This window comes from Anolis sagrei, chromosome 4, assembly GCF_037176765.1.
Source record: "Anolis sagrei isolate rAnoSag1 chromosome 4, rAnoSag1.mat, whole genome shotgun sequence".
In the NCBI taxonomy this organism is placed as follows: Eukaryota; Metazoa; Chordata; class Lepidosauria; order Squamata; family Dactyloidae; genus Anolis; species Anolis sagrei.
Genome location: NC_090024.1, coordinates 168691929 through 168716620, shown reverse-complemented (window position 1 = coordinate 168716620; position 24692 = coordinate 168691929). Strand labels below are relative to the sequence as shown.

General features: G+C 39.2%; 1 protein-coding gene across 3 annotated transcripts in view; it reads right to left on the bottom strand.

Annotated features, from left to right (window-relative positions):
- Nucleotides 1–369: 369 nt before the first annotated feature.
- The window catches only part of LOC132773991 (FRAS1-related extracellular matrix protein 1-like), a 345102-nt gene continuing 320779 nt past the window's right edge, over nucleotides 370–24692 (bottom strand). For 2 of the 3 annotated variants that reach the window (XM_060773611.2, XM_060773614.2), the window contains exons 32-35: nucleotides 22103–22282; nucleotides 14758–14873; nucleotides 7460–7545; nucleotides 4823–6195 (exon numbers count right to left, since the gene is read on the bottom strand). In XM_060773611.2, coding sequence (XP_060629594.2) covers nucleotides 5975–6195; nucleotides 7460–7545; nucleotides 14758–14873; nucleotides 22103–22282 — 603 coding nt within the window. In that variant the 3' untranslated portion in view covers nucleotides 4823–5974. Of the gene's footprint in view, nucleotides 506–4822; nucleotides 6196–7459; nucleotides 7546–14757; nucleotides 14874–22102; nucleotides 22283–24692 lie in introns of those variants that run through there. The other variant, XM_067467858.1, reaches the window with a different exon arrangement.

Here is a 24692-nt window from a genome sequence, read left to right as displayed (position 1 = left end):
GCATGACTCACTAGAAAATAATAATGATCAGTAAGGTAGAAGGCAGTAGGAAAAGAAGAAGATTACAGTCAATAGACTTGAGCCTGCAAGACCTCAGCAGAGCTGTTGAGAATAGGCTGTCGTAGAGATGTCTCATTCATATGGTTGCCATAGGTCTAGGTCAATGTGAATGCAGCTAACAACAAATAATCAGAATAGATCTTTAAAAAAATAAATAAGTCTTTGGTCATTGGTTTCCGTAGGTCTTCAGTAAAGATGACACAGGTCTAGCTCTATATTGTTTCCCAATAAAAGCCATCAGAATTATAGTTTTAAAAAAGAACTTACCATTCATGTGCAAGAAATATTCATGTGAGAACTCTGAAAGATACTGCATTTAATCAAGTATAAGGTCTGGTTTTTTTCTTGTTTAAGGAGCTTCAAAGATTCCAAAAGGGTTCCTCCTTTTTCTTTCTTTCTTCCTTCTCCCCACCTTACTCTTTTTATTATAAGCTTGTATGGAAACCTATAATAAAATTATTACAAAAAAAAAAAAAGATTTGCTGGCATAGTAGATTCCCAGTGTTTGCTGTGTGTGTGTGTGTGTGTGCCATCTTACCTCTGAGACAGGGGCCCAGCTCTAAGGACTCTGTCACAATTTTGTCCTCAACCTAGGCCAGATGGCTGTTTAGTGTTTCAGCTTTCACACATGGCCTGTTTAACATAAGCACTATAACTGACTCCCATGACACAACTGTCTACTTTATCTTCTGAGCAAATGAATGAGCAAAATGTGCTAAGAATAAATTTTAAATTTATCCCATGCTGAAATTGATCTGACCACAAATCTGAAAACTCAGATCTATAATAAAGTTTTGAGCATATTCTGGCTGAAAATCTATATTGCAGAGAGTAGTATAAAAGTTTCTCTTCTTTAAACTCCCTGATACACAATGTAGCTACTGACAAAAGAGTATCTCAATATTTTGCTGCTCTCTGCATCAAGAGAAAATATGGTCCCATGCTTTAAAAGTGTGAGGACAGTAACAGATATTGGTTAGTGAGGATGGGGAGAAGAAGAATCTACGAGAGTTCGCCCATAGGCACTAGGTTTTCTTGTGTTTGCCCTTCATAATAGATCATTTGGCTTGTGGTATTCCTTTTTATACAAATATAAACACTCTGAAATTTGGGTTATCAAAATAATATAGTAGCAAATAACAAATTATGGGTTTCCAATAAACATAAAGTTAAACACAAAGCTTCTGAAATGCAATTCCAAATTGAACATATTGCTGAAAGTCAGAATTGAAGCAGAACCCAAACTTATAGCTGCTCCAGCTTCCTGGATAGTGTCATCAAGTTTTGTAATAAAATGCAGAGGAAATTCACTGTACCCTGACATAGAACCCTTAAGCTGCTGTGGAGGAGATGAGAATGCCTGAATCGAAAGACCACCTTGGCGGCTGAAATGAACATTTTGTCTAAAAACATACTATGCAGTCTTTTTTCCTAAAATAGGTCAAAAATTATTGACAGGGTTAATCATCATTGCAAAAATATCCTTATATTTCAGTTTTTAAACAAGAAAAAATACCCCATATAATAACAACACGAGAAGATTTACTAATTGTTCATGATTTTTTTTCTCTTCCTCTGGGAATAGACTGAGTGTGTGTGTGAGAGAGACAAATTTATGTAAAATTCCATTTATTCTAATGATTTTACCAGAAGTAGTTAGCAGCACATCTGCTGGTAAATATAAAATTGACACCACATCTGTCCAACACATTGGAGGGTAAATTTAGAAGAAAAGATAAAACCCAGGTCTTAACTGCATTAATGTTATTCACATTAAGGCTGTGAAGTAGCATTTAAAATTTACAGCACACTAACCAACTGTAAGTGTGAATTTATAAAGGGTTTTCGAATTTCATTATTATATTATCATACTGTATCTGTCCAAAGAAGTCACTGTTCCTTACCACTGGTATCAATTTCATTTGAGAACAGGATATTTTGACAACGATATCCTATATTGCCAAAATAGTTAAAGCAGATTATTGCCTTCTGGTCCAACCTCATATAACTTATTTATTTATTTATTTCATACATTTATACCTGCCTTTTCCCCACAAGGGGACCCAGGGCAGCCTCACATAAGCATCAGATGATGCTAACAACATATACACCATAAGAATTACAATTAAAACAGTTCAAGCATTTTGAGTAGCTTCTTTTAATGTAGGATAGGAGGAGGGGGCATTTACAATCTTGGCAATGGTCATAAATATGTGAATAAATTAATATGAAGCTGTTACAGATCTGTAGCTCTAGGTTATGATTCCACATAAAACTGTAATGAAGGAAGACAGCGTGTTTTCTTTTCAGACTTTCAAACAAATACATAATATCAAATAGAATAAAAAAATCTAGAAAGGACCACAAGGACCACCTAGTCCAACTCCATCCATACAGGAATACTAAAGTATATTTTGGTGTGCTGATGACACCCAAATACATTTTTCTATGCCTTCAAAAACAGCCTCAGCTAAGGATAATGTATCTCTTCTGAATGAATGCTTAGAAGAGGTAAAGGGCTGGATGAGGAAAAACAAAATGAAACTGAATCCAGGAAAGACAGTAGTCTTGTCATTGAGAGTCCTAACCTAGAGATGAAGGTGTTCTGGTTACACTTCCCCTGAAAGACTGTGTTTGCAGCTTGGGAGTGTTCCTGGGTCAGTCTCTCCAAATGTCATCCCACATCAGAAGTGGTTACTACCAGCTTCGCTGATATGCCAGCTGTGCTCTTTCCTAGATTTAGAGGATCTAAAGATGGTAGTACACACACTGGTAACCTCAAATTTGAACTTCTGCAATGTGCTTTACAGTGGACTACTGTTGTACCAAATTTGGAAACTTGAGTTGGTTCAAAATACAGTAGCCAGATTAAAAAAAAACTCTAAAATTACTACAGCAAAACAGCAGAGAGGAAACAACCAGGCACATCTTAACACCTCTCAACAGAACATTTTCCCAGGATCAGCCAAGCCTTCAAATGCTATTGAAGGTGATCAGCTGAAACATTCACACCTAGCTTCAGCAGAGAGCTCTTTGCCCCACCCCAGTCATTCCACAGATATATAAACCCATTTTCCTATTTCCAACAGACCTCACTACCTCTGAGGATGCTTGCCATAGATGCAGGCGAAACGTCAGGAGAAATGCCTCTGGAACATGGCCCTATAGCCCGAAAAAACCTACAAGAACCTAGTGACTCCAGCCATGAAAGCCTTCAACAATACATTTTCACTATTTATGTTTGGGATTTCACCTTCAACAAGACACAGACAAACATCTCAGCTCTTGTTGTCCTTGAGTTTTATTCCATCCAATCTAATAGTGTTTTGGCAAATCCTGATAATTAGTTTAGGTTTGAAATGCAGAGCTCTTTCACTGTTTTGATATAACCAGAAGACAAATCGTTTTTGTATTAATTATGGCTCTTGATAAGAGAGAGAAATAAATTGTATAAAGGCAGTCATTGCTTCCCTGAAATGAGATGTACTTCTTTAGTTTAAGAAAATAGCACCAGTCTCATGTGATATTTTTAGAATTTTCACCAAAGCGTAAAAAAATAATAATTCAATTTTAAGAAAGACTCTTTCAAGAGATTGTGGTTAAAGGTTCTGTTCCTTTTCTTGCGCATATAATATATGTATGCAATCCAAAACCTAAGCAGATATCCAAATCAAGACATATACTCATACAATAATATGCATTATAATATTTAATGATTGTAGAAAAGAAATTAACAGTTGATTTGCTAAGTATGTAACTACAGAAAACAACATATATAATAAAGACAGAGAATTGAAAATTGGAAGGCTGCTTGTAATATAAATGTAACTTTCATTCCTAAACTTAGTTAAGGCCTGATTAGATGGTGCTTTGATCTGAGTTACACCTCAATAGAAATTATTTTCCTGCTATTGATTTATTTTTCAACCAGCTATAATAGTACCATCTGACAAAATGACATATGTAACTTGGATTTGTGTTACTTTTCTTTGCTTACTTTTCATTCTCTCAAAATGTCTTCAACATTTATATTTATGAGCTGAATGTGTAAGCCTAAGAAACATCATACTGCCATAACTCAATACACTCTAGAGTGCCAAGGCATACATGGAGCCAAGTATATAAACAGGGATAGCTCCATTAACTTCATTGTCAGAGAACACTTCATTGATGTAGCCTCTCTAAAGCTGGAAGGATGAAATGATCTTATTCAACAGAGATTTTATAATAATAGAAAGCAAAAATAGCTGGTTTTATTAATTAGTTTTTACATGAGCCTTAAAAAGGCTAAAAAAACTAATGTGATTATAACCTATCTACTATAATGAAGTGTTTTTTATAAAGCTTGGTGGGTGCAGACCTACATATTCTAAAGGCATCAGATCCCATCTGATCTTTAAAATTAAGCAGGGTAAGCCCTTGTCGATACTTGAATGGTAGATCACTAATGAATAACAGTTGCCATAGGCTATATTTCAGAGGACTGGACTGATGAAACTATCTCTGAGAAATCCTTGCCTAAGAAAACCCTAGTAAATTCATGGGATCACCATAAGTCAATAGGCAATGTGAAGGCACACACAAAGATATTAAGATGAAAAGTCTGTTCACATAAACAAATGCTTTAATGTTACTTTACATCAAAGCTTTTTTTAGATCAGTGGTTCCCAACTTTTTTTTTTTTACCAGGAATCACTTGAACAGGAACCACTTTTACCAAGGACCAATCTCTGACATTAGTACCAAAAGGGTTATGAATCAATTTTTGGTCAACTTTAGCTTAGTTACAGTGGGGTGCTGATTCAGAAAATTGCATTGGATAGACCACATCAGCTCTAATTTCTGATACAGAACATATGTTATCCAGTAGTCACCATCTGCTCGTCCATAGAAACCCATATTTAATAATCTAGAGCTGATGTGGTCTGAATCAGCACCCCAAATAACCCCAGGAACAGGCCTAAAAATGAAGACACCAAGGTGCCCCCACTTCCAGATGCCACATAGAACGGCTCCACTCAGGGAGAGGGAGGAGGTGGAGAATCAGGAATCAGAATGCTTGTGTGGTTCCTTTCGTGGGTAGTCAGCCTCTCCCCTCCCAACATCCCCGTTGCCTCAACACTATAAGAGGGTTTCGAGAGACCAGTTACTCTAGTTGCAATAGTGTAGTAATGGTGAGACCCCGGACCATATTTTAGTTCTTGTGGACCACTGGTGGCCCATGGACCATAGGTTCGGAACCACTGTTTTAGATAGTGAAAGTCCCGACCAATGAAATAATGAGTGCAGAAGGCCTTTCCTTTTATCCCAGGGTAGGCAATTGCAATAGAGATCGAAGTTCATCACCAATGAGAGAGGCTGAAGTATTTCTAAAAACCAAACATAGAAGTGTCCAGGAGTCATTTAAAGCTTTCAGCATGGTCAAGACACCCCATTTGTGCTCATTTCACATAAACAAATCCTTATGTTAGTTTCCAAATGAACAATGATTCAAACTATTGGTTCTCATTCTGAGTTATATAAAATTGTTTATTTGAATATCATTATTTATTTATTTATCTCTGCTTTGTTTCATGTTTTCCTATGCTAGTAAACTGCCAATATCAGCAAGTGTTTTAACTTTATTTTACAATGATGTGCAGAACATTGCCAAATGGTGAATTAATGCTAGTCCTGCCTTTTGGACCTGTTTTATTCAAGAAGTGAAGGCAAGTGATGCAGGTTAGTTATATTCCTGATGGTTTCCAAGAAACCTTTGCACACTTTGTTCTCTAGACTTTACATCTGGATCTGGCTACACATGATCTATGCAGAGCTAACCAGCAGTTTGCACAAACAGTAATACTGTCAAGCACAATATTTTTTATGAAGCAGTTTTACAATTAATATGTTGTTTGACTTTATAGCTGCCCTTCTAGAATTTGTTGTTAGAGGATACTGAAGGGATAGAACAAACAAATCTTCCATTCAGCCTCTGCCTACATATTCTTGTAGCCCATTTCTTCTCCATTTGGACAAAAGCACATCGCTGCTCAGTGGTCCTGTGAGGTCTTGCCTTTCCATGTTTGAAGTGATGGAAGGTAACTGGATGGTTATTACTCCACACCCAGCTCCCCATTTTATCTTCTTTCAATCCTAAAATTGGAGACATTGAAATTATGAAACTATTGTGTACAGCAGTGCTACAAAATGATGACAGGAGCTACATTACGGTCTTTGGAATCTTAAATAAAGCAATTCATAAGACAGATTCCCCCATTTTTATTTATCATGTCAGGAGCAACCAGACATCCCCCATGATCTCATAAGGACATTATTCATGAGTAAAATGTAAAGGGTCAGCCTGTTCTAGTAAACCCATGCTTCAATGATTAATCATTTCAAGCTGGGAAAGGAAAAAAAAACATAAGCATACACCTTATGTTGATAGAGTTGTTGATTCAATAGCAGTTTTTAAGGGTTTCAGTCAACTGCCCTGACAAATATTTCTTGCCTGAAACATTGGGCACCTATTGCCAATCAGAGAAGATCATTTTCTTGGGGAAAGCATCGCCAGCTCTATGACAGGGGACTAGCATGGTATTTCCCTTGATGGGCGAAGGTCCAGCCTTATATTTGTGTTATCTGACTACATTTGTTGCCTTCTTTATAGTAAACACAGTGTACACTGGCAGAAAATAGTTGGTAGACTTACATAGACTACCCTTTTGAGTAATGTTGCTTGAGGCTACATTGAACATTGGTCAGATTTACTGTAAATACATATTTGATTGACACGAGTAAGAAGGATAGTTTTACATGTCATCATCAATTCATTTCAACTTACTGAAATACTGAATCTTTGGGGAAATCCTATACACATGCATTTGGGTAAAAATCCAACTGATATGGAGTTGATATCATACGTATAAGCTTGACCTTCAGAGAAACTGGACAGCTACCAAAATTGAAAGGCAATTAAGTGAAAGGCTATAGTACAATATAGGCAGTTAAGTGAAAGGTTATAGTATAATATAGGCCACGCTGAGTCCCCCTAGTGGGGAGAAGGGTGGGATATAAATATATGAAATAAATACAGGGGAGGAAATATTTTATTATTTCTGGTATCTAAACACCACCAACCTAAACCAAGGATCACAAAAAAGACCCAGAGTCTAAGATGGTTCGTTTTCTGGACCACAACTGGGAATTACCTAAAGTAATGTTACCACAATCTCTGTAATTCAGGTATTTGTAATGATCTACAGCAACACACTACAAAGGGTCAAATGTACATGTAGCACTACTCTTTTTACCAGGTGAAAAATGAAGTTACACATATTTATTCTTTAATTGCTTTTAGTATCAGCAAATGCATCCTAAAGAATGTGCAGGACTATACTGAAAAACATCTTCTTACCAATCCAAAATGACTGCTTATTGGCAAAGTTCCAGAGCCATGCCATCTCCTTTGGGGAATGCACACTGGCTAGGTGACCACTGGACCTGTGTGCCAGACAAGAAAGTATGACAATGAAAGTCAGCCAAAAAACTTTTAAAAAATGGTAAACAACATCTTTGAAAAGTGGGTTTATTCATTAAATGGAAACATTGGCTCATTTAAAAAATCCAAAATATTCTTAGGTTAGGGAAAAAAAAACATAGCTTGGAAGTTACTTTGATGTGAGAGGACTGTGTAGTAGTATGAGTTTTGGTTGGGGTTTTATATGTGTATATGTTTTACTTATTGTATTTTATACTGTGCTTATTTTATGTTCTGTTTTTAGTCACCTTGTACCATGTGTAAGCCCCGAATCCCTTCAGGGAGGTAGTGGTGGGATGTCGACGAACAATGATTTTATGATGACGACTGACCATTGTAATTATTTGACTGTATTTTGCTTTTTAATGTTTTAGTAATTTGGAATACGATGTTTTTAATGATTGTTTGTAATATTGATGTTGGAAACCGGCCTGAGTCCCTCAATGGAGGTGAGAAGACCGGTATACAAAACTGCTAAATAAATAAATAAATAAATAAGAATAAAATTGTTGTTGTTGATATACGAATGTAACACTAGGACTCTGGCAGAGCGATGACTCAGTCATTGAAACACACAGAGTGACTTGGACAAGTCACACATTCACAATCTCAGAAGAAGCTGTTAAAACCTCACTCTGCACAAATCTTGTAAAAACATGAGACATTCATCATAAGATGACTATACATCAGAAATGACTTGAAGACACATAACATCAAGAAATTCATTTTTCCTACCCTGGCTATTGCATAGATATGGGGTGCATTTTCTACAAAATAGGATTTTTCGGGATGTTCATAATGACAGGTGACAATCAAGGTATATTACAAATGATATGTGGCTTCCAATTATTCTTTTGACTGCACATCCCATCACACTTAACGTTGATGAAAGCTGTAGTTCACCAGTACAGAACCATTATAATTGAAATGACAATTGAAATACATAGGACATTTCCTTATACTTGTTTATACTGTTACTTCCCTGTTGCTGTTTACTCTGCTTGGAGGAAGTTCTCCAGCCAATACAGAAGTCAGCTCCATCACCTGATTAAGATGATTAAATCTGGGTCCACTTGCATTCAAAGCATGTGATTAATCACTAACTCTTTCTTCAGCCTCTTTCATTTTATCACACTTGTGTTGCACAACCTCTAGAATTAAGAGTTTGATGTGCCACAAAACAGAAAATAATAGAACCTATGTACTATTCTGCTGCTAATACTTCTGATCTTTCCATGAATATCTATTATAGCACTCTTACACTTTTGAGATGTTATAGAAAATTAAATAAATATAGGTATCTTATTAGCAATACATGTAGATGTTAACAACATTTTCAGATTATTTATTTTATAATAAAGGGGTGTAGGTTTTAGATGTATGACTGTGGAATGGGATTTATATATTTAGAATGACATTTCCAATCCCATTTTTATTTCTGTATTATGAAAGGAAATATATTCATTTTGTATCTTAGCCTCCTTGAAGACCAGATACATCTCTATATGGCTTTTTAAAATAATGACTCTTATGTGCAAGATGTAATATTCAATCGGTTCTCACTTTTGTAGCAATCACTTGAAGGAATCCTCCCTATGTTTTGCATACAGAATAACATTAATTCTGAAGGCTATAGAAAATAAAATGTATTCTATAAAATATAATATACAGTACATTATGTAAGTTGTCTCGATTTTTTTCTAGCCTCTGTGCTTTTCTATATCCATTTGAAAATTCATTTCTATCAGTGAATACTTAGGAAGGTAATATGGTTAACTTTATTGTCTGTCATCTCAAAAAAGATACAATTATCAGTGCATGCAATTGTTACACAAGATGACACACAGATCCAAATGTAATTATTTAGGTTAATGCAATTCTATAAAGAGCTTTTCTACACAGACATACAAAATCAAGAAATAAACCTTTCAGAAGTGACTGGTTTGCATATTTCTGGCTACTGATAATCATGGCAAGTAAACTACTTTATTTGCACAAGTCCTGATCCATAAAAACAGCGAACATAGAAACAGGCTTACAACTTAGGAATATATCTTAACTGAAATTAGTTTCCACTGAGTTCAGTGGAATTTAAGTCATGCCTAATTTGACAGAATGAAAGCAAATACCAAATTCTACATTTGACTAACCTAGCGCACCTCTACACCGACACTATAATTCAGCATAGAACTGATTTGGGAGAAAGTAGTGTTGTTGTGGGAATTACTACATTGCATTGCCCAGAACAGGTTTGAGGCCAGGAAGGTGACTACATTAACCACAGAACCTGGCCTAAAACTGCTTTGTAGGTCTCCCCTATTTCCCAGAGAGACACACATCAGTACGCCAGTGGCATATGGGATTTTATAAAAGGGGAAGTGATAGTTGAAAGTAGATATGATCACTTATCCTTCCCAAGGGTTTGATTATCCCCCTTCTGCTCAGTTATGTATGCGCTCATGGTGTTTTTTGGCAGCCTCCATTCATGATTCTTTACTGCATGGCAGCAAGGGCAGTTATTTACAATGCGCTCAATTTAGAAACGTCAATTTTGCAGAGCTGATTTCACCTTGGATATGAGATACACTGGCATCTGCTGTAGCATCTTTTGCCCTGAAAGCAAACTTTTCCAATACTTTGTTAATGCATTATATACCCTTAGATGTGAACTACAGCACATATTGTGGGTATGCATTTTCTGGCCACTGTGGTCTCAAGTCAGCTTTGAACTGCATTATATGGTCAGTACAGAGGGGGCCCTAGGCTAGATCAAGCAGTAATGCCATGGGCCTGCATCTGCAAGACATGAACAGAGCTGTTTACGACAGAGAAACTTTGAGGTCTTTTATTCATGCAGTCATCATAAGTTCAAGTTGGCTTTATAGTAGTTAAGAACAACAAACAATCTAAATCTTGCCCATGAAATTGTCTCTAGCTGTCACTGTTCTGAATCACCTAGACTAGTGGTTCTCAGACTGTCTTAGATGGAGGATCAATAATTAGGTTTTTTCTTCCCAGAATTATAGGGAATTATACTATATTTACTCCCAGTGGCTAAAATAGTTCTTTCTTTCCTAGAAACTCACCAGAAACCAGCAGCCAATGACTCAGGAAAGAGCTTTTGTCTATGGTCCACCACTTTGAATAGCAGTGATCTATGGTATGTAGATAGCCTCTCATATAAACAGGTTAGCCTGTTTCCTGGTGTAAAAGCCTCTTCTTAGGTTCAGTGATGTTTATACTAAGAAAGGATAGATCGGCTTGTACATTTTTTGTGTCAGTTTTGCTTCTGTTCATCTGCAAGTTGATTTAGTCCTATTGGCACAATAATCTCTAATATTTGAGATAGTGAGAAATCTGCACAAAAACTTGTACGTGATTCATATGTGTTTTACTACTACTATTATTTTACATATTATCATGCAATACAATTTTATCACTTTTGTGGGGGGAGGGGTTTAAAGCACACACCACAACACTCAAATAAACACCCTTAGTCCACACATTATTTTGGGCAGTGCACATTAGGTTAGTTTGCTTCCAAATACAGATTCTAAAAATACTCCTCAACTGTCTCCAATTTCTATATTTTATGCCTAACAAAGAACAGTTAACACTTAATTTTTCATTTTCTCCTTCATAAAACTGTGTTAGCGTATCCCTGAACAATTAAGCCAATACCTCTGCTGCACTATAAATATATTTAATTTGATCTGCCTTTAAAAACTTTTTTTTCAAAAAAGATTCTTTTAAACAGAAGAGAGTACAGTAATGTAGTGTTGTTATTTATTTTAATAAAAACCCACATCCTTTCTCCCTTTCCTGTTTGAATCTAATAAAAACAGTTAAAGCTGCATGGATATTTAATGTTATGAGAAAGACTTGAATTAAATAAAAACATAAAGGAAGAGCTTTGCAGTTCTGGCAAGATATTCTAAGCAGAATACTAACTCAGAAATACATAGTTTCAAACCTTCTTTTGCTTCCAATTCTGTCCAGGCAACACATTTGCCAACACATTTTGTTTCCGTTTAAGTGAGACTATTTTCATTACAATCCACTGAGGCTTTTGATGCGAGGTCAGCACAACTTCACACTAGAGGAGGGAGTTTATTAACACATATGACTAAATCATTCCGTTGTTGTCTACTTCAGTTTCCAATTTGTCAGCACCAAGCATAAAACTAGAGACCATAAACACTTGCAGGAATTTTAACCAGTTTGAGGGAACATTCGGATGCTTCGCATAAGGCAAAAGATTCATTTCTTCAAGAAAGAAGTGTTTAGTTTGTTTTACTTTTTAAAAATCAATTTAAAGGGGATAAGATAGCCTTTCCACAGACTTCAGTAATTCACCAATTTGGTCTGCAGGCTAGTATGCTGTAATTTATTTCCTATAGCACTTCCAGAGAGCCAGCATGGTGTAGTGGTGTGAATACTAAATTAAGTTCGAATCCCTGCTCAGCCATGGAAACCTAACTTGGGCAAGATTGGACTATTGCAATGCTCTCTACATGGGGCTGCCCTTGAAGACAGCCCGGAAACTCCAACTGGTTCAACGGGCGGCAGCCAAACTGTTAACTGGAGCGAATTACAGAGAGCGGTCAACCCTCCTGTTTAAGGAGCTCCACTGGCTGCCGTTTATCTACCAGGCCCAATTCAAGGTGCAGGTCTTGACCTACAAAGCCCTGAACGATTTGGGACCTTCCTACCTGTGCGACAGTATTTCCATCTACGAACCCACGCAATCCCTTTGATCCTCTGGAGAGGTCCTTCTTTCGCTCCTGCTCGCATCGCAGGTGCGACTTGCAGGGATGAGAGAGAGGGCCTTCTCTGTGGTTCCCCCCCCCCCCGGCTCTGGAACTTACTCCCCAGAGACATTAGACGAGCCCCCACACTAGCAATCTTCAGGAGGAATTTGAAAACCTGGTTATTCCAATGTGCCTTCAGTGATTGAATGTAAGATTCTCCCTGACCACACTTTGCACAACATGTCCTTAGACGCACTTTATTTTATGGGTTGTGCATTGAAATCCTTCCTCATTCTTGGAGCCACCTCCTTATAAGTTACACTGTCCTATCTCCCAGTGCTTTTAATTTTTTTTATAATTTTATCAATGCATCTGGCCCTGCCTAGTGAAATTCCCTGTGTTTTTAATGTTTGATTTTATATTGTTGTGTTGTATATTATTTTGATTTTGCATTTTATGTATTTTGCTCATTTTATTGTGTTTTGTGTTATATTGCTTGTATTGTATCGATGGGTGTGGCCTCATGTAAGCCGTACCAAATTCCCCTGGGGGAGATGGTGCGGGGTATAAATAAAGTATTATTATTATTATTATTATTATTAAGAAGCTCCTTTTAACAAAATATTTCTACACATGACAAATTTTCCATTTCTCCTTGCCCACTATCTAGCAAGAGGTATTTTTTAGCGTTACTGACTTTGGGGAACGGCAAAGAAGGGCTATTAAAATACAGCTTTTCAGTCCCAATTTGAGCTGAGAAAGAATTGTAATCTTGCTCTAGGCCAGAGTTTCTTAATTTTATTACCCTGAATATATAGGTGCATTAAAAAAGTATGAAAATTGAACATTTACTGATAACAAATCAGCATTTGCAAGGCTTGCTAAACAGGCTGATTTTCCTTTTTATGAAGTACAACTGAAGCATCTTCTGCAGTATCCACTGTAAACACTGCACAACAGATTTATGTACATGTCTAAAACAATGACTAGGTGATGTTCAGAAAAAATTTCAGGACTCCAACATTGACCTAAGGGACCCACAATTTAAGAAAAAGTGCTGTAGTCCATCCTACTGATACAGTGTGTTTCTACTACAGCAGACAAGGTAAATTCACACTATATTAAGAACGTACTACTGATCAAGAATAAATGGAGCTACCCTCATCATTTTAAAACTATATACTTGGCCACCAAAATTGAAATCAGAATGGAAAATGAAGAATGGTCAAAGAAAAAATCTTCCTTGGGGGAAAAAATTTAGGAGATCCCTAGAAGGTTCCAAATGTTTTTGTTTACTTGTGCAAGGCTTCCCTGATCTGCTTCCTTAATATCTTATACAGTAGAACTCTCAGTTAATCAGCACCCATGGGGACTGGTAAATGCCAGATAAATGTAGCTTCTGGTTACTTGACAGTCACTATTAAAAGTAGGTCTAATACTATACCCCATATTATACCATGCCATAAACTCTTTATTGAATGAATATTAAAAGTAAAGTAATTAAAAGCAAACAAACGTAACATAATTTAACAGTCTTACTGTTTTACTGTATCATAAAATCAGCTTTTTAAATTTAAAGTACGATTAGTTAATTAATTTTTTTTGCCTGTTGCTTGACTGCGCCGATTGCTTGAGTTCCAGTTATCTGAAAGTCTACTGTATTATCAATATTGGATTGTGTGTGTGTGTCAGGAGTGATTTGAGAAACTGCAAGTCGCTTCTGGTGTGAGAGAATTTTCTGTCTGCTAGGACGTTTTATCATCCTGTGGGAGGCTTCTCTAATGTACCTGCATGGGAAGCTGGAGCTGACAGAAGAAACCTCACCCCACTACCTGAATTTGAACTGCTGACCTTTTGGTCAGCAGTCCTGCCGGCACAAGGGTTTAACCAATTGCACCACTAAGGGCTCAAGTATTGGATAAGAGGTCTGCTGAAACATGTTAATTGTTTTTGTCTTTTGTGGAGTGTAGGAACATATCCATATTATTTCCATGTTCTTGCTGCCTCTGTATAAAATTTTATTTCAAAGAAGCAATTCCCAGGAACATATTAACTTTGTTAATTGAGGTATAAAGGTAAAGGTTTCCCCTGACATTAAGACTACTCAAGTCTGACTCTGGGGGGTGGTGCTCATCTCAATTTCTAAGCCAAAGAGCCAGTGTTGTCCGTAGACACCTCCTAGGTCATGTGGCCAGCATTACTGTATGGAGAGCTGTTACTTTCCCGTCAAAGCGGTACTTATTGATCCACTCACATTTGCATATTTTCGAACTGCTAGGTTGGCAGAAACTGGGACTAAGAGTGGGAGCTCACCCTGCTCACCGGATTTGAACCACCAACCTTTCAGTCAGCAAGTTCAGCAGCTCAGTACTGTATTAAAAGTGAGGGACAACCTACAGTCAAATATTTGTAGCCTTCCCATACCATTTTCCACAGGCTCTTTCAGCACTCTCCCATGTTGCATTACTAGCTGAACTCAAAATGTAGCAATACTTGTCTCTGAGTGTCCATCTGGGAGGGCATTTCCTGGATTTAGTTCTCTATGGAAGAAATACATATAAATATATATATATAAACAAAACAAGATCATGCATCTCTTATTAACATCCTGTTTTTTTTCTCCACAACAACACATCATCATTGCTAACAAAATAAGATAAGGAGTATAAACTAACCAAATGGTTTCCCTAATTATGCTTCTCATGTGATATGTTTCTTGAGATAAAGGTCTAGAACATGAAACATGATACAAGGAAAGTTAACCTGCAAATTGTCAGCATGGCTATTTAATTTCTCATAGCCAAATATTTGTCTGGAGTTAATAGAAGAGATGGCAACAGCTATGATGCATTCCATATCAAGTTCTCAACTACTTTAACCATCCCTAGACTTTGTTTGTGAATGAAGAAAAACTAGCATCAGAACTGCTTAAAAAGTCTGTTCCTTGGAAACAAGACAGCATGTTTTATTCACAGACAGTTAATGGCCCAATCACATTTATTTATTTCATATCCTGCCTTTCTCCTAATACAGAAAACAAAACAGAAAAGAGCTAAGCTCAATCATAATATGATTTTTAAAGAATTGTGCTATTATAGTTAAATTACATAATTACATTTAAGAAACAGAAAACATAAATGCAAAACAGGACGAGCTTTAAAAACAATTTAAAACAATAAAACATGACAAATGAGAAAAGTGCCATCATTTTCATTTAAAAAAACATCTTGCACATAAAACCAGAGCCAAAATTTATTTAAATAAGGTATTTGCTAATTGACAGAAACATGTCAATTAGCAAATACCTTGCTAATTGTGGGGTTGAGGCTCCTTCTTTGGAGGCTTTTAAACAGAGGCTGGATGTCTAGAGAAGAGTGACCAAAATCATCAAAGATTTGGAAGCCAAGGCCTGTGAGGAGTGGCTTAGAGAGTGGAATATGTTTTGCTTGTAGAAAAGGAGTCTGAGGGAGGACATGATAGCCATATATAAATATTTGAAAGGATATTTCATTGAGGAAGGGGTAGCTTGTTTTCTGCTGCTCTAGAGAACTAGGACATGGATTCAAATGGCAGGAAAAAAGATTCCACCTAAACATTAGGAAGATTTCCAATGGTAAAAGATGTTTGGTAGTGGAATATGCTGCCTCAGAGTGTCATGAATTCTTTTTTTTTTTTTTTGGGGGGGGGGGGTTAGCAGAGGATGGATGGCTATCAACTTTAATCTTATGCTCCTGCAGGGTAGGGGTTTGGATTGGATGGGCCTTGTGGTCTTTTTCAATGCTATGATTCTATGAGAATTTTTATTTATTTATTTATTACAGTCGCTTATACCCCGCCCTTCTCACCCCGAGGGGGACTCAGGGCGGCTTACACAACAAGGCACAATTCGATGCCCGCATTACATGATAACAAAACATAACATCAATAACAATAGCAATTATAACAATGATAACAATTAACCTAAGCAGTCATTATTATTGGCGACACATCCAAAAAACCCATAAAGTAGAAGCAGTTAAAACCATTAAAACAGTAAAAGCAATACAAACCTCATTGCTGGACAGCGTTTAACAGACTCATAGTTAGGTTCTACTTTCCGCACATTGTCAGTCCTATCCATCTGGTTTCCATATCTAATTGTCAGGATGCCCAAAGGCCTGGTCCCATAGCCACGTCTTTACCTTTCTCCTAAAGGCAAGGAGGGATGTTGATGTCCTAATTTTCCCCGGGAGTGAGTTCCACAGGTGGGGAGCCACCACTGAGAAGGCCCTGCTCCTCGTCCCCACCAGCCTCACTTGTGATAGTGGTGGGGTCGAGAGCAGGGCCTCCCCAGATGATCTCAAATTCCGGGGTGGGACGTAGAGGGAGATACGTTCGGACAGATACGCTGGACCGGAACCGTAAAGGGTTTTCTAGGTCAAAACCAGCACCTTGAATTGTGCTCGGAACTGGATTGGCAGCCAGTGGAGCTGACACAACAAGGGAGTTGTGTGTTCCCTGTATGTCGCTCCGGTGAGCAGCCTGGCTGCCGCTCGCTGGACCAGTTGAAGTTTCCGAACAGTCTTCAAGGGTAACCCCACGTAGAGTGCGTTGCAGTAGTCTATACGGGATGTTACAAGAGCGTGGACCACTGTGGCCAGATCAGACTTCCCGAGGTACGGGCGCAGCTGGTGTACAAGTTTTAATTGCGCAAAAGCTCTCCCGGCCACCGCTGAGACCTGAGGCTCCAGGCTCAGCGATGAGTCCAGGATCACTCCCAAGCTGCGAACCTGCGACTTCAGGGGGAGTGTAACCCCATCCAGTACAGGCTGTAACCCTATACCCTGTTCGGCCTTACGACTGACCAGTAGGACCTCTGTCTTGTCTGGATTCAGTTTCAATTTGTTAGCTCTCATCCAGTCCGACACAACAGCTAGACACCGATTCAAGGTCTGGACAGCCTCCTTGGTGACAGGTGGGAAGGAGTGACAGATCTGAACATCATCCGCGTAGAGATAACATTTCAGTCCGAAACTCCGAATGATCTCCCCCAGCGGCTTCATGTAGATGTTAAACAACATTGGGGAAAGAATTGAACCCTGAGGGTCTCCACATGACAACGGCTGTGGAGCCGAACAGGTGTCACCCAGCAACACCTTCTGGGACCGTCCCTCAAGAAAGGACTGGAGCCACTGCAAAGCAGTACCCCCAAGTCCCATATCCATGAGGCGTCCCAGAAGAATACCGTGATCGATGGTATCGAAGGCTGCTGAGAGGTCCAGCAGAACTAACAGGGACACACTCCCCCTGTCTAGCTCCCTGCGCAGATCATCTACCAAGGCGACCAAGGCTGTTTCCATTCCATGTCCTGGTCTAAAGCCAGACTGTGCCAGATCTAGATAATCAGTGTCTACCAGAAATCCCTGGAGTTGTGTTGCCACCACACGTTCCAGGACTTTGCCCAAGTAGGGGAGATTGGAAACTGGCCAATAGTTGTCTAATTGAGTGGGGTCCAGTGATGGTTTTTTCAACAGCGGTTTTATGACAGTTTGTTTTAGGCTCGCTGGAATTTTGCCCTCCCGAAGGGAGGCATTAACCACCACCTTCACCCACTCTGCCAAACCCCCTCTGGCTTCCTTTATCAGCCAGGATGGACAGGGGTCTAGGATGCATGTGGTGGGTCGCACCTCTCCAAGAATCCTGTCCACATCCTCAAGCTGAACCAATTGAAATGAATCCAATAAAACCGGACAAGCAGATGCTCTCGTTACATCCTCAGAGACTGCATTTAAAGTGGCGTCGAATCCCGACCGAATCAGCGCAATTTTATCGGCGAAGAATCGAGCAAATGCTTCACAGCGAGCTCCTGAGCTGTCAGGGATCTCGCTTTTCGGCGGATTTAATAGACTCCTGACAACTCGAAAGAGCTCAGCTGGACAGTTCTTCGCCGATGCAATATTGGCCGCGAAGGATGTTTTTTGTGCTGCCACTATTGCCACACCATAGGACCTTGAGAAGGCATTCAGATGTGTTTGGGCTGATTTAGTGGGATTCTGACGCCACACGCGCTCTAGCCACCTCTTCTTTCGCTTCATTGCTGCCAGCTCCTCAGTAAACCAAGGGGCATGGTTAGCCCGGCTACTCGAGGGGGCGCGTTCCAGAGCGATTACATCGATAGCCCTGGTCATCTCAGAATTCCAGTGAGAGACCAAGGCATCAATAGAATCGCCAGCCAGGGAGGTGGGAAGATCCCCAAGAGCCGTCAGGAAGCCATTTGGATCCATAAGTCTCCTGGGGCGGACCATTTTAATGGGTCCACCACCCCTGCAGAGGTTGGGAGGTACAGTGAGTCTAAACCTAATCAGGTAGTGGTCGGTCCATGGCAACGGAGCGATGGTTAGCTCCTCCGCCCCAGCACTATCACCCCATCCCTGAGTAAAGATCAAATCCAATGTGTGACTGGCTGTATGGGTGGGACCAGATATTAATTGGGACAGGCCCATGGTTGCCATGGCGGCCATAAAGTCCTGAGCTGCACCTGAAAGGGGGGTCTCGGCATGGACGTTGAAATCCCCCAGGACTAGCAGTCGCTGGGAGCCCAGCGCCATATCCGAGACCACATTTGCTAGCTCAGGTAGGGAGACTGTCGTGCAGCGGGGTGGTCGGTACACCAACAGAATCCCTATCCTGTCCCGGTCACCTAACCTAAAGCTGGCACATTCAAATGATGATGATTGTGGGATGGGGCGCCTGATCAGGGGGATAAAATCCTTATAGACCACTGCAACTCCTCCTCCCCGCCCTCCGGGTCTTGGTTGGTGCTGCACAGAATAGCCAGGTGGGCATAGTTGGGTGAGATTCACCCCTCCCCCCTCGTCCAGCCAGGTCTCTGTTATACATGCTAGATCCGCTTGTTCTTCCTGAATTAGGTCTCGGATAATGAAGGTCTTTCCGTTGACCGACCTGGCATTGAACAGCACCAACCTTAACCCAGAGGGACCACCATCCTGGCATCTCAGCTGTATCTTGTCGGGAGAGTTTTTTGGAATTGCCAATACATTCTTATTGTTTTTAGGCTGAATTGTTTTTTGAGTTGTAGAATGAATAGTTTTTGGAATTGCCAATGTTCTATTGTAAATTTTGGGCCGGATTTGTTTTTGTCTCAGATCCTTCTTATGTTTTAGGTTTATTGAATTGTTGTTGTGAATTTTGGGCCGAAATGAATAGTTTAGTCTCCTTTTCCCGTATCTTCCTCTACCTGTCACCACCTCTATAGCAGCCCCTCCACCTGCCCCGGGAGCATTCCCTCCCCAGTCCTCATTTGCTATCTCAGCTGTTAGCATATAATGACAGACATTGTTGTAGTTATAACTGTAGGTATCTAGGACCTGTAGGTCCTGCCCTTCAATCCCCCCTAATCCCTCCGGTGTGCTACAGATCATAAAGTGCCCTTGTGCATTACCGGGCTGGACAGAAGGCTGGTGGTGTAACCATAACAACAGAAATAATACAAATGCGAACATCAATACTCAATATTTGATGGTAAGTCACAGCATAGGCCTTAGGCCAGATAAATCACAGTGTTTATCTAAAGTGCTGCAGTGCAAGTATTCTAACAGCAGTAATGGTGGCTTGGGACCAGGCAATTAATTCTTGTCAAACCAGGCAACTAAAGTGCAGGGCTCAGTGCAATACTAGATGTTATCTAAGACTCTACGATTCTATGAGAACCGTACTCTCCTTATCCAGCTCCTGGTGTAGGTCATCTTCCAAGGTGGCAAAACACATCCACAAACAGGCCTGAAGCCAGGTTGAAATAGATCTAGATAATCTGACCACAGAGGCCACCATACATTATAGTATGTCCCCTAGGAATTATGGGTAATTATCAACAATTTTTATTGATTAGCCTGTTGGCCTTATCAAAAACAGATAGTGCAAACACAACATATAACATACGTCCGGTCCTCTTAAAATAGAGTAGGATCGTCTTCCAAGGGGTAATTATCAAATACAGTGGTAACCAAGGAAGGCTTTTTCCTGGGCCTCCTGGCTATTTTCCTATCTTGAAGGACAGAGTTGTATGTGCTATGGAGGACTCCCTCCAGCTAGCCCATTGTCCTCTGGAAGGGAGTCTTCCAAGGCTATCAGCCCAGTCAGTTTTCATATGGAATGCAGGAGTATAATGTTTTGAGCCAGCTAGTATCTAGAGGTAATCACATGCCTCTTTCATCTTGTCTTGTTTGTGGGTATACTTTGTATTCTTCACCACGAATTAACCCACAGAACTCACTAGAACTGTTTCCAAACAAGGATTTGGGATTGCAAATATATGTTATCATCTAAGTTTAAACCCCATTGAATAAGGCAATAAGGCACTTAATCTTGCCAAATATCATTCAGTCCCCTAATTTTGAGCAGGGCTGTAGCTATAACACTTTGTCATATCTTACCTCTTAGTTATAATAGATTACAGACATTTGGTGATACAGATATTCTGAGGACAGATACAGGGACATTCAATGTTCATTCTTCCTCATGAGATTTTGATCTAATTGTCTAAGTATGGATGAGTGAATTACAGGTTTAAGATTCTCCTTAAACCTTACATTAACTTTGTGAAATGGTGTGAACACAGTTGGACACAATTTTAATAGGCATTTAAAATTTTATGATCAGGATACCAAGACCAAAAGTTTTGATTAAACTCCTTCTTTTGCTATAAACAGCATTACATTTTGATCTTGTTGATGAAAAGGGGACATGCAAATGTCTCACAAGAGCACAAATTTGGCTACTCAGTGAAGACAAGTTTTTATTATGGAATATCACGTGCAGAAGAAACCTGCCAAGAAACTGATTTCCTAGCAAAAGGGCAAAAGCAATCTTGCTTGGAGAGAGAAAAGATCGGTAGATGTTCACTTGACACAAATGTCAACAGAAATTTCAGATGAACTTGTATAACATCCATCCCTAGGACAAGCTGGAAACAAGCTAGCAAAAATGGCTCTTAGTTGTTCTTCTTGCATACAATGAAATAACTATGTTTGGACATTTTGGTTCACCTTCACAATGCTCAAGAGGACAATATTAGAGGTCGAAAGAAAACCCAGCCTTCTACCTCACAAACAATGAAGTTGCTAGTAAGACATAAGAAACTCTAGCAAAATGTAGTTGTTTGAATGAAATTTAAACACCTGTAAATTGACCTGACACTTTACTGTATGTATGGGCAAGTGTGTATGCTTTGTATGTTTTGCATGTTTTGATATGGTCAAAATTGACTAATCAATAAAGAATTGTTGTTGTTGTTGACTTGACACATAATTTTATTTGAATGTAGAAAACCATCATTCTAAATCTTGGCCCAGCCCCAAAGTCTACTAGTGGCCTGAGGCAAGTCACTAACAATGTACTTTAGCAAAGATAAAATGAAATAAGATAGAAGAGAAACTTTCTGCTCTCAAATATATATGGAGAATTATTTTTATCAAGTTTCTGAACAGTAGGATGGGATGTAAAATCTGGGTTTAATCTGTTGCTCCAATTTGGGTAATAGTTAAAGTTTTGACTGAATTCTGAATGTTTGATTTTTTCCTTCTGGTAGAGGTAATAAAACTCCTGAGGGATACTTTGGGGTACTATTGCCCAGAAACATTATGTTACGGCTATATAGCCTTTATATAATTTTAGACATAGTGCTGTGATTTATAATATATCCTTCATTCTTAAGGATATATGCCCTTGCTTTCCTTGTCATCAGTTACAAAAACCAACATGTGAATTCTACCTGTTTTGTGTTCGTTTGTAATGGGATTGGTTTATTCTTCACATCTAAATCTTCTTGAGGATGGTCCTGTTGACTTTGTAGGTGAAAAGACAGGCCAGAAAAGGGCTCCCTTGCAGTTGTACGATTTTCAGAATGCAAACTAAAGGATACTTCTTCTCCTGCAGGAGTAGCTCCTTGGTACTAAAAATGATCAAGAAAAACAAATGCCAACAATTGATAATTATCATATTCACTTCTTCATTGCAATGAATTGAAATGTGCTATGGATAGGGATATGAAGGATAATAAAAACTTAGAAGTAACTGGTTTAATCCTGTTGACATGTCTTCCTTTCCAACACTTCCATCTAGCACTCTCTACCATTTAATGTGTCAGACGCTTGACTGGGAACCCATCTAGGGGAAAGTAGAAAGAAAGATGGGCTGTTGTAATTCAGCGTGTTGGTAGCGTTTGCTACTCCTGGTAGCAGGGAGAAAAGGTCTGCTCAGGAGTCGGAGGAGAACAACAGCGAAAGCGCATTAGGGAAATCATTATGCCCCCAAGTGATACTGACACATTTCAAGGCTTCTCAGATTGCGAAATGGGGGATGGGGAAGAGAGCAGAGCTGTAAAGAGGGCTGCTCGCGAGCCGGAGTCCGAAGGGGAATTGCAGAGAAAGCGCATCCGGAAAATACTTAGTGCGCCAACAGAGGATGAGGATTTCCTGGGGTTTGAAAGGAGTTCTGGGTCTGGGAGTGATATGGAAGAGGAGGAATTGGATTGGACCTGTGTTCAACAAATAAGGGACATTTGTAACCAACCCACCTCCAGTGAGGAATTTGAGGGGTTCACTGAGGATTGGCAGCCAGGGACCTCTTGGCAGGATCTAAGTCTTAGCAGATGCTGGCAAAGGTGGAGGAATGGGCCCTCGGATTCAGCTGCAGGGTTGGGGGCAGCTGAGAGCGATGACAAAAGGGTGGGGAGCTCATCAAGCTCTGATGAGGAACTTTGAGATAAAAGTGGGCTCTGTTTGCATGATACTTTGAAGAAGGCAAAGCGTCTTTATTGGAAATAACTCTTTGTACTGCCAATTCTTGAATTTGGATCCTTGGGCTACAGCTTCATGTGTTCCTGAATTCCTGTTCCTCGGTGATTCCTGCGTTTCAGCGTTTGTTTACCAACGGCTTGACCACGGACCGGTTTGACTATTGTTTTTGGCTTTCTGAACTTTAAACTCTTATAACTTTGTGCTTGAACAATTTCTCGTTTTGGGACTTCATTTTTCCATCTTCTGTGACTGTGTTTTTGTGCTGTGTCAACTTTCAAGCGAATTGCTTAACTTTGAGTTTAATCCGGATTATAAGGCAGTGCTATAATCCGGGTTATATTTTTGTTACTGGTATCACTTTGTTTTTGATGCCAAATTACTACTGGGACTCTTTGCACTGAAGTTAAGTGCTTTGAAAGACTATTTTTGTATAATAAAGCTGTGTTTGAACTCTTATCTTGTGTTTGGCTCTAATTAAGGCTTCTGGGTCCTGACATGGGCTAAGCACTATTATTTACTTCTGAATATATAGACCAGCATTTAAAAAATTAGCTATTGTAAATATTTAGCATAGTCTAAGATTATGTGTCTTGGATGAGGGGTTGTTGGCTCAGTTGTTAAGTGGCTAGGGAGCTTTGGCCAAGTCTCCAAATTACTGTTTATTTTGAAGATGGTTGAAAGCCCACTTCAATCATTTATTAAAGCCACCCCACTACTACTGATATGTGACATTAACTATAGCTGTAACATGGTATAAGTGCTATTATTTTTTAGTCACATCATAAAGTCAGAAGCATTGTCACACCGATTTGGCTCTGCAACACAGTCACTTGATAATTACCTAGTCTCTGATTGGCTGGGATCATGCAAGCAGGAGGTTTGGAGTGAGGTTGAATCAAATAATGAAAATGAGCTGAGCAACAAATATGACGATGGGCACAGGTAGTGAAAAGATATACCAAGAATATTCATTTGCAAATCTTCAGTACATCTATTCCAACCTTTTCATTTAGGGATACCTTGGATCAATACTGTGCAGTTCCTTGTTCTAGAAATATTTTCTTTGTTTGGTCTGATTGTTATAATTTCCTAGAATGATATATTTCCACTTGAGAAAAACATTTTAAATAATAAAATACAATTGACATGACAGTATTCTTTAAATACTGTACTTCAAGGGCTGCCCCACAAAAGAGGAGACGGCTGCCTGTTTCCTTCTGCCCCAGAGAATAGGATCAGGTTTACTGGTTTTAAGTTACAGGAGAGTAGATTTCAACTGAATACTAAAAGGAACCAATAGTGTGGCATTTTTCTCTGGACATCTTCAAAAAGAGGCTCGACAGCTACCTGGTGGTGATGCTCTAGCTAGAGATCTGGCATAGAACAAGGAGTTGCACTTGATAGCCCATGAAGCCACTTCCAAATCTTATGATCTATGAACAACTAATAATATCAGAATAAAACTATCTTCCTAATTATGACATTATGTATTGGAGGTGAAACTTTCCTTTGGCAGGTACATGGAGTGAATGACACCTACTATATTCTTTCCATTACTCTCTT